Consider the following 10,568-nt stretch of genomic DNA (forward strand, 5'->3'; position numbering starts at 1 on the left):
TCTCTGGCAATGGAGACCGGCCGTGCGTGGATTTGCTCCGGTAATGGTCATTTTACTAATCATTTTACTCTCTCTCTCTACCGGTTTCTACATATACACAATAATATATATATATATAAAAGCAACCCTAAATTTTCTTCTATATGTATATTCCTGTGCATTTTGTTCATTTCCTTATGATAGTGTGATTTAAATTTGTTTGGAGCTAGTACTGGGCAAACAGCAAGCCCTAGGGTTTTTCATAATTTTTTTTTTGTTATTACAATGTTTCTGATTTATTGTAATTTGTATACGTATGATTTTGGTTTTTTTTTTTGGTTTTGTTTTTATGGACTATTTCGGTTTTGCTGTATACATGTATTTGGTTAATTTAAAAAAGAATTAAATTAAATAATTAATTAAATTAAATAAAAAATTATTTTTTTTTTTGAAAAAAATACAATTTGCCACGTCTATTATGATACACGCGGCCAACTGTCTACCGCGTGTACTAAATACACGTGGCTGACTGTCGGCCACGTGTACTTTGATACATGTGGCACAGTGGCCGCGTGTATTTCGATACACGCGGCAAAATGTGCATTTAGTTACACCTGGATCTAACACGTGTCGAACACGTGTCCATCTACACATGGTAGACTGTTCACCACGTGTACAATTTCCGTACACGTGGCAAATTGTTTAATTTTTTGTAGTGAGTTAACAACAACAACAACAACAAACACCACAAACAACAACAATAATAATTGTTAAATCACCACTTATTCCAAAAATTTAAGCTAATAGAAAATGATCAATTTAATCATTTAATTAATATTCTAACACTCTCCATCACGTGTGTACTCAAACTCCCTCCCCCCCCCCCCCAACCTGCCCACCCACCCACCCACCCAAACAATATGTGAGACCTAATATGTTGAACATTTAATTGAAATAAGGTAAATTATAGATGTTCTCATTAAAACGTAATTCCCTTTTATCTTTTTAATTACTTAAGCCGTTCTCATTAAAAAGTAAAAAAATAAAAAATAAAAATGAAGTTGTATGAGTTTGTACGGGCTTGTATGAGTCGAACCGAGTTAATATGAGTTCAGTTCGTTTAATAAACAAGCTTAAATTTTTATTCAAGCTCAGTTAATTTATTAAAGGAATCGAATTGGGTCGAATTAATACGAGTTTAGCTTGAACTGTTTATAAATGGCTCGATTCATTTACAACACTATCGATAATTGTTGAGACCTTTTGATATAAGTGACAGAAGTCACACATACTATTGACATAATTATTTATTTATTTTCATTTCATTTGGATAGTCACATGTTGGATTGAGAAATCACTTAATTTTGTAAAGGCCTGAGAATAAAAAAATAAAAGAAAAATAATGTTCGAAAAAAGAGAAGCAAAAGGTTTATAAGAATTAATTTTTTTTTTTTTTTTTGAAGATACATATTTCCCAAGTATAATTTTAGTTACCTATGGATGATAATGAAAACAACAAAAAAATAACTAAATAGAAATGACATGCAAATTCTTGAGAAGAAATGCAAAACATACATAAGATATTTGATGGAATAGTTTATCACACGTCTCCTTAATTATGGTTACCATCATTTAGCTCTCGTTTCAATCAAATATTTCATATATATGTTTGGCTTCAATTATAAAGAGAAGTGTTATAATATTAATTAAATGATTAAATTTACCATTTCATATAAATTTAAATTTTAGGATAACTGACGATTCAACAAATATAAATTTTACTACTATTTCAATTAGCTTTTCTGAATTCAAGTTAGATTATGTTTCACCTTTTTTCTTGAATAATTAAAGACATAAAAAGGTTATTTCGTTTTCTTGTTATTATGTTCAAACCATTAAACAAAGATTAATTAATACAAGTTTTACCAAACAAACGAGCAGTTTGTTTCTATCGAAATAGTTATAGAATCTCAGGTCAATTCTTGTATCAAGTCTCCTCTTGCAATCCCAGAACTCTGTTAATTGGTTGAAGCTTTTGTGATATTTTGGTGTGGGGTTTTTTTTTTTTTAAAAAAAAATATATATATATATATATATGAAAGAGATAAACTTGAAAGAACAAATAAAGAAAGTTCTTTCTTAACACATTGAAATATGAACCCTTTTCTTTGTGAAAATCGTTCACTGAAGACCTTATATTATAGTCAGTGAGAAAACTAGGTTTTTTGATGCAAATCAAATTCCCTAGTAAGACAATTTTCTAGGTGATGTCCGGACGTGTAAGTGAGCTCGTACAGACGTGTCTTGGGTTTCACAGATTTTTGCATAGTGGTGTTTGGACCTTCACCGACAGAGCAACATTGCCTCTTTGTGATCTTCAGTTTGTTTGAACCACCAGCGAACGAGCAATATTGTATATATATTTGCTATCTTTATCTCGTCCGGACCTACATCGAACGAGAAAGACTGTATCGTTAATGAAACGTACTTGTATGGACACCCTTCCAACTGATTGAGGTTGCAAACAAGTGCTACTGTACGTGAGACTTTTCAAATCTTGATTCTTTGTGTTCATCTTGGCTCTTTAAGATCGATTTTCACAACACTTTGATTTGATCTTTTGAGTGCACCACTTAATTAGTCTATCTATGACTTTAAAGATTAAAACAAATTAAAGTGTTTTGATTGCCGAATTAGCCGACATAATTCATAACACATTGAAAATAAGATACCTAATTAATAATTATCATTAACTGGAAATGTGTTTTGAGAGTTCATGCATGCTCATGGGGACCATGCATGGCTTATCCAACAAACAGAATTTGATACCAAGACAGTTTGACGTACCTAGCACAACTCTCGATCTATTAATGCCTTGGAATATCAAAAGGCATAAAATTGGTATGTACTAATTTGAAACTCCCCGATGGAGATCAAAGAGCTAGCCAATTAAAAACGTGATTACTCCTAAAATAAACATTCAATTATATTATATTTTCATGGTGTAAAAACAGGTCTATATAGCTAGTACTACATAAACTTAGAACTAGTAAAGCATATATTTGACCTAGATTTTGAAAAAAAATTATAATTATAATTAATTAGAATATTCTACAGACTACACGTACATTAACCCAGCTACCTACTCATTTCATGCCCAATTATATATACTTTTTTTATAGGTTGCTTTTAATGTACGTCTCAATATATAATTATCAAAGAACACTCGGCAATATTTCTAAAGGATATTACCTTTCGGTTATTGATCCTGCTGCTGCTTCTAGCTACCTTATAATTCGATGTTGGCTCCGGCCAATTGCTAGAAATTAAAGAACATTATGAACTAGTGTATGTCTACTCTAATTAAGGAGCTAAATATATTCATTGATCTGATAGCATCATTCATGAATTCAATGGTTACGTTTCATCTGGGTCACTAGCTGCAATAAAAATTAAGCCACTTACATAATATAAAGCTCAATGTATATATATTGGCCGATAATGTAATTTTAGTACCTTTTTCTTAATTAAATAATATAATGTAATTACATATATATATAGTAATGCTAATAACAATATTGTTATTATTTATATTATTATTATTTTGTTTTTGAGGTTAGAAAGACAATATTGTCAGTATCTAAAGCTTGAGATTTTATTAGTACTGTCAAGGTTTGTATATATATATATATATATATATATGTATTTTTTTTTTCCTCCCCTTTTATGAATGAATTTGGCACTAAGAGGAGATTGAAGGGGGATTCAAGCCAACGAGATCTGTCTTATGAAGTACAGTCTGAAGATTACATTCTTCTCTTTTGATTCAATTGATCCCACTCTCTAGATCTTATACAAAAGCCTTTTCCGTCCTCACATGAGAGTCATTTAGGGCCATTCATTTTTCTTTTTTTTCGCAGGTCCTACCCCATGCAAAACAAATAACTAAAATAGAGTAATGCTAATTGTTATATAATATATTTTTATTCAAGTATCTCACAATACTGACATGTCACTACCAACCAATCCTTGGATCAATTCTTATTCTTTTTTTCCTTAAAAAAAAAATAATCCAAAAGTAATTGGTTTGTTGGTACTGTCACGTCGGCATTACATGACACTTCTATAATAAAAACATAGTATCTATAATTACTCCTAAAAAATATTAGTGAATAGCTTATTTCTCATTTTAACTTAATAGCAAAAGTATTGGGGAGTCTTTTAGTCATGAGATCATGACGTGGCATACTGGAACACCACTCAACCCAAAATCTTATGTCTAACTATACTATATTACCCACTCACACTCGTGATATCTTTTCAATACGGAACTCAATCTTTTTACATTTACACGTATATGTTTAACAATCTCCCCCTTACATGTGAATCTATCACAGCATTGCTATACACACCATTTCGAACCGAAGCTTTTATTAATCTTATAAACTGTTATCAATTTTATCAAGCTTTTTTTATTATTTTTTATTATTTTTTAAACTCATAATTAAAGCTTAAATTAATTACTTGAGAAGAGAGGGATATTTAAAGGAGATGGCTTGATTGTGGAGTACTATTAGTCTAGCTCAATGGTAGAAGGTATATATCATTGTAATTTTGGTTATGTCTAAATATACTCTAGTTTAATTATTTATTCCTTTGTGGTTGATTTAAATTTAATCTGCTTTGCTTTTTCGTCTTTTTCTTTTTTCTTTTAGAGCTCTGTTTTTTGTTAAAACATATTTTATATTTCTTTTTTTCTAGTCAGTTAAAACATATTTTCACTACCCCGTGCATTGGGTGTCCTTTTAATTTGATGACTGGAGCACCATACCTGAAAAGACATACATAACCTTTTAAAGCAATTTCATTGCTTGGGGTATAGAACTGCAAATTTGACCTTCCCACTCATGCCCTCACTTAGGAAGACCACATCCCTACGACAACACAAAAAAAAAATATACCTTAATTTCTTGCCGGATCGATCGAAAATAAGGAGAAAATGACACCAAAATGAACAGAGAGGAATTAACGAATAGTTAGGGTTTCATGAAGACCGCAATGATCGACCGGGTTGTAACTGGAAATTGACCCAATTAACCTAAAACGGTCGAAAGAGTAATATTAAGAATTAACCACGTTAATTTGAAATAATAAAAAGATGATCATTAACATTAACATTATTACTCTCTTGAAAATTGGTGTGAAATAAACATGGGCACCCATACTCGGTCTAGAAAAATTTGTTGAATTTAGTGTTTGTTAAAAGGAGCACCAAACCATAGGTTTCACTTTAAAGAAGTGTGAGTGTGTGTGTGTGTGAGGGGGTTAGAAAAGAAAGAATGATTATTTGGTAGAGGGACAAATATTTATGCACACGTTAAAAGTTTTTTCTTTCACTTTTCTCCTTCAAAGAAAACCAAAAAAAATTGGCACCCAAAAAATAAAATAAAATAAAGAAGAAGAAGAAAAAAAAAAAAAAAAAAGAGTACTAAAAGGGAATCAAGTCCCAAGTTATTTACTTTATTTTCTTTTGTCATCTTTTTCTCCCTTTCTCACCCCCACGTCCACAAAAAGAAACTCTCCCCCTCCTCTACACCCCCTCAAGTGTCATTTTCTCACATATACTTCACACAAAAGAAACAACCATTCACTTCATACCTTGTCATTTCTTTTCTCTCTCTCTCTCTCTCTCTCTCTCTCTCATATTATCTCAAAATCTCTGCAACTACTCTCCCTCAAATTGATCTGAAAAGAAAACCCAGAAACCTCAGCTGAAAATCCAACTAACCCAGGTCACCAAAAAGTCTCTCTCACAAGCAAAGCTCACCTTTCTGCAATTATACAGCAACCAGAAGAAAAGGAGAGAGGCAGAAGAATAAATATATAGGAGAGGCTGCTTCTAGCTACTTAAGGGCTTGTTTGGTTGTAGAAGATGGAGTTATTCCCGGCACAACCAGATTTGTCGCTGCAAATCAGCCCTCCAAACAGCAAACCCACAACAGGCTGGAGGAGAGAAGAAGACGTGGATTTGGGATTCTGGAAGAGAGCTTTGGACTCCAGAAACACCATGTCATCAATGGCGAAACCCGACAGTTCCTGTTTCGAGCTCTCCTTGTCGAATCCAAGGGCTTCTGAGTCCCTCGCCAACCATAACCATCATCACCAAATCGGTATTAATGGAGGCAATCTTTTCCAGACCTTTCAGAGAAACCAGTTCCCTCATCATCACCAGCTCCATCATCATCACCACCCGCAACTTTTTCAGCAAACGCCTCAAGGAATAAGCCAAGAGCTCAGTTTTCTTAGACCCATAAGAGGGATTCCAGTATACCAAAACCCTCCAGTACCTTTTCCATTTCCTCATCATCAGCAGCAGCCTCTAGAAGCTTCTCAACCTTCTTCTATAGCTAACAACGCCGCCAGTACTTCAAGCTTAATGCGATCAAGATTTCTGCCGCGGTTTCCTGCTAAACGAAGCATGAGAGCGCCGAGGATGCGGTGGACTACTACGCTCCATGCTCGCTTTGTTCATGCTGTAGAGCTATTGGGTGGCCATGAAAGTGAGCTCCATTTACTTTCTTCTTTGCCTTTGCTTCTTTTTGGCTTCCCCCTTTTTCGTCTTACACCATTGCCTCTTTTTTTTTTTTTTTTTTTTTTTTTTTTTTTTTTTTTTTTTTTTTTTCTTTTTTAATGAAAAATGAATTCTTTTATACCAACCAAACAAAGATTACAACCTGCTGAAACACAAGATGCCATTAAAATTGAGAAAGGAAAATTGACTTGTTTTATATATACCTTTCCTTTTCTTCTTCCTCTCTTTTAACTTTTTTTTTGGGGGGGGGTTTAGGGGCTACACCCAAGTCAGTTCTTGAGCTTATGGATGTGAAAGATCTCACGTTAGCACATGTTAAATCTCATCTACAGGTAAGAAAGTTCTGATCATTTCTCTACAATCTCAAATTGACTTCATTTTTTTGCTAGTTTTCTGAAGGCAGATTAGAGATTTTTTTTTTTTTTTTTTTTTTGGTGCTTTAAGGTTTAGAGTGTTGAATTGATTGCAGTTCTAATAGTGGTTGTAAGATGAACTTTGCATGTGTACAGCGTACATTACAGGAAGGTGTTAATTACATAAATTTCAAATTCCAATGGTTTTTCTACTAGATCTGATGGCTCTGCTTCTGTAAGCAAATAAACAGCTTTTTGCTTGGAAGAATGAACCACCCCAAGTAAAAGAAAAAATCATAGAGAGAGAGAGAGAGAAAGAGAGAGATTTATCGATTTCAGAAAACAAATAAGACAAACCCCATGGAATTCAAAATTACCATTATTAAACCAAAAGAAAAAAAAAAATAGCATTTTTACCTTACAAGGAGAGAGAAATAAAATAAACGAGAGTACAGAACACCATCATTTCTCAATGATGTCTCCCTTATATGGGTTTTCGAACCCAACTTTCTTAACCATGGTTAATCATATACATACATCCATACATGCACGCACGCACATCCATATATATATATATATATATATATATATTTTTACAGTAACTTAAATGCTACTGTGTCTACATCATGTACTTGCACTGTATCTGATCATGTCTAGAGGATAGTGAACCGTACTTTTGTATGTTTTCTTGCTTCGTTTTCTTATTTTATGTTTCCTAGTGTAATGTACTATATGCCCAGAAGGAAAAAAGAAAAGAAAAAGAACTATGTTATTGCCTAGTTTATTTCTTTATCTAAATCATGTTTTCTTTTGTTTATTCTATTTGATTAAATAATCCAATGAATTTTACTGTAGATGTATCGAACCGTGAAGACCACTGATAGAGCAGCAGCTTCTTCAGGTTTATACCTAATCTTCTTTTATATTTATGATTAAGTAGTCAACAAACCTAAGATAAAACATCTGAGTCTATTATCTATGTATATATTCCTTAATTTTTATTTTTATTTTCTCAAATTTTGGCTGTTGTTTTTGTTGTTGTTTACAAAAGGACAATCAGATATGTTTGAAAATGGGTCATCTGGAGATACTTCAGAAGATCTAATGTTTGACAATATTCCGAACCCAAGACGGCCTGAGAATTCCATTCAGCAGGGTAAACCAAGTACTGTTCAAGATAAGGATTATCGTGGTCTCTGGAGCAATTCTTCGAGGTAATTAATCTCCTCCCCCTTCCACTTTATTCTTACTAAATATCATAGCTTCCTATCTTGGATGGGATTAATAATCTCACTGTCTCTTTGGTTGGTTGCTCGCAAAATTAAAAGCATAGGATAGAAAGCTAGTTTATTTAACATATATACCTTCTTTCTCGGCAACCCATTGGAGGGTGTTTGAATACTGCATATATTGATACTTGTAATTTTTGAAGTATGAACCATATAAGCACAGTCAAAACAGGAAATATATATATGGGTTATTTTAGTTTCCTTGTGTAATTTAGAGGTTCTAAATTTATAAAGAAATGATATTTCGTAGATTGCTATACGACAGTCGTATAATTGAAATGATATAACAGTGAAAATCAATCATTGTTATTCAAATGTTGATTTTTATTGTAATATCATTCTAATTACACGACGGTGGCATAGCAATATACTAAATAAAATGACATAAGTTTATAAAATGCACCATCGTATTTTCTTCCAGTTAATCTGGAACCATGGTTTAGCTTAGCCTTTGCTCCGATCCTGATAAATAGATCTTTTTTTGTTTTTGTTTTTGTAAATCTGATAAATAGATCTGGATGAAATGAACGTTAGCATATTACTGGCTCTCAAAACATCGTTAAAAAATGAATATTTTCAGGTAACCAGATAATTGGTATCTTTTGTGTATGACCATATCTTTCTCTGTGTCTCTCTGTCTCTCTCTCATGCACATAAAAACACAGTTACATGCAAGAAATCACAAAAAGAAGTAAATGATTTCACTATACTTTGTTCTGTCTGTCCACAACCATGGAGACTGAAACTCCATGATGGGCTAATTATAACCCCTTCTAGTGGGTTAAAAGGAAGTAAAAAAGAAAGGCCACCAACTGTTCTACCATTTGGAGACTAGGAAATCCCGCTTGACAAAATCCACATAAAAAATGGAGATATCTCTTTCCTTTGGATTTTGTGGGGCTCAGATATAGGCCTATTAAATGGGGCCTACAATTGGAAAACTTATTGTCAAAGCTAAGCCCTTTGATGGACCCATTAGTGGAAATTTGGTGCTAAAGCTTTATGCCCTTTGAAACTTCCTTGTATAGTCTGATGTTAAGGGTAATGGGCAATCACATGGGGTGTGGGTTCACCTTTATTTCAATCAGCACAAAATGTAAAGTGAGAGACTATAAACAAGACAGTAAAAGATAGCTTTCTTTTCTCAGTTTGCTTTTTATTCTGCATGGCTTCCACTGATAGGAAATATTCTCGCAATATATATAAATATATGTGTTGGTTTGTAGCAGGGAAGCTTGGTTGCATGGCAAACAAAAGGATTCCTGTGGAAACATGCCGTCTCTTGAGGTACCATTTTCAAACCTTTATTCCCCAAAATAGCCTTTATTTTGAAAAATTACCAAGTATGCACATCCCCAGCTATATATGGGAATGATAGAATAAACTAAAGGCAAAAGGAAATTAAGAATGTTTTCATCATCTTTCTTCATCAAGTGATGCATATTAGAAAGAGTGATGAAAGGGGAAAAAGCCATTCAAAAAGCTGCTCTGTTAAGTTCCTTCACAAATTCAAGGGGCAAGTTTGTCATTTTCAGTCTACAAAAGGGGGTTTTAATTTGAATTATTAAATACAACACAATCCCCCTCACCCTGCAAAAGAAAAGAAACTCCCCCCCCACCCCCATTAATGATCAATGAAATTCATAATATTATGGCCATCTAATAATTATATAATGATGTAGATATTTGGGAATAATATTTTTGGAGTTCACATTGCACATGCATACTGTAACAGGCTTTCTAATGTACTCAACCATGTTTCTTCTTGCTAAATATTCTGTTATTCCCTAAGTCAAATGTCCTTTGGTTCCCTTCATTTCCCACACTTTTCTTATGCTGCTTGCTTGCTTCTCTTTGTATTTATTGCATATCTTTTTTCCTTTTGTCATTTTCTTGTTCTTGTTCTTATTCTTTTTTCTTTTTTCTTTTTTTTGGTGGGGGGTTTCAGAAGGACATGGATCCAAAGTGCTTAAGCTATGAGAGAATATCAGATGTAAGCTCATTAACAAATCATTCAGAGACAATCCCCAAGAAGCCTAATTTGGAGTTCACCTTGGGCAGGCCACTTTGAAAATCTCTTCTGAGTATTCCTCATTTTGAAAAATCATTATAAGGGGGGGGGGGGGGGGGGGGGGGGGGGTGGAGAGATGGAATCAGGTGCCGGATGGGAAAATCAGAGGAAAAGAAATGAAAAAGAAAACAAAAGAAAAAGAAAAGTAAAGGGAGAGCTAAAGAAAGACAAGGAGACAAGAAAGACAGAAAGCAACAAAAGGAGAAGGGGGGGGGTAGAGGAAAAGCATGTCCTTCCTATCAGGCTCTGAGATCCAAATCAACATATTATATTCCTACGTAAAT

General features: G+C 33.4%; 1 protein-coding gene across 2 annotated transcripts; it reads left to right on the forward strand.

Moving 5' to 3' along the window:
- The first annotated feature begins 5,616 nt into the window (after positions 1 to 5,616).
- On the forward strand, positions 5,617 to 10,326 carry LOC133853750 (probable transcription factor KAN2). 2 transcript variants are annotated; one of them, XM_062289767.1, is made up of 6 exons: positions 5,617 to 6,539; positions 6,827 to 6,903; positions 7,780 to 7,825; positions 7,976 to 8,138; positions 9,440 to 9,500; positions 10,162 to 10,326. In XM_062289767.1, the coding sequence occupies exons 1-6, from the start codon at positions 5,912 to 5,914 to the stop codon at positions 10,282 to 10,284; spliced, it is 1,098 nt and encodes a 365-aa protein (XP_062145751.1). In that variant the 5' UTR covers positions 5,617 to 5,911; the 3' UTR covers positions 10,285 to 10,326. The 2 variants fall into 2 exon arrangements, with proteins under 2 accessions (XP_062145751.1, XP_062145752.1); XM_062289768.1 differs by having other exon boundaries at positions 9,443 to 9,500.
- Positions 10,327 to 10,568: the final 242 nt, after the last annotated feature.

This window comes from Alnus glutinosa, chromosome 13, assembly GCF_958979055.1.
Source record: "Alnus glutinosa chromosome 13, dhAlnGlut1.1, whole genome shotgun sequence".
NCBI classification, from domain to species: Eukaryota; Viridiplantae; Streptophyta; class Magnoliopsida; order Fagales; family Betulaceae; genus Alnus; species Alnus glutinosa.

Bases quoted from the DNA above. Each gene is read 5' to 3' on its own strand.
- LOC133853750 (XM_062289767.1), top strand. From the start codon at position 5,912: ATGGAGTTATTCCCGGCACAACCAGATTTGTCGCTGCAAATCAGCCCT. The intron at 6,540-6,826 runs GTGAGCTCCATT...GGGGGGGTTTAG, and splicing joins GCTATTGGGTGGCCATGAAA to GGGCTACACCCAAGTCAGTT. The intron at 7,826-7,975 runs GTTTATACCTAA...TGTTTACAAAAG, and splicing joins TAGAGCAGCAGCTTCTTCAG to GACAATCAGATATGTTTGAA.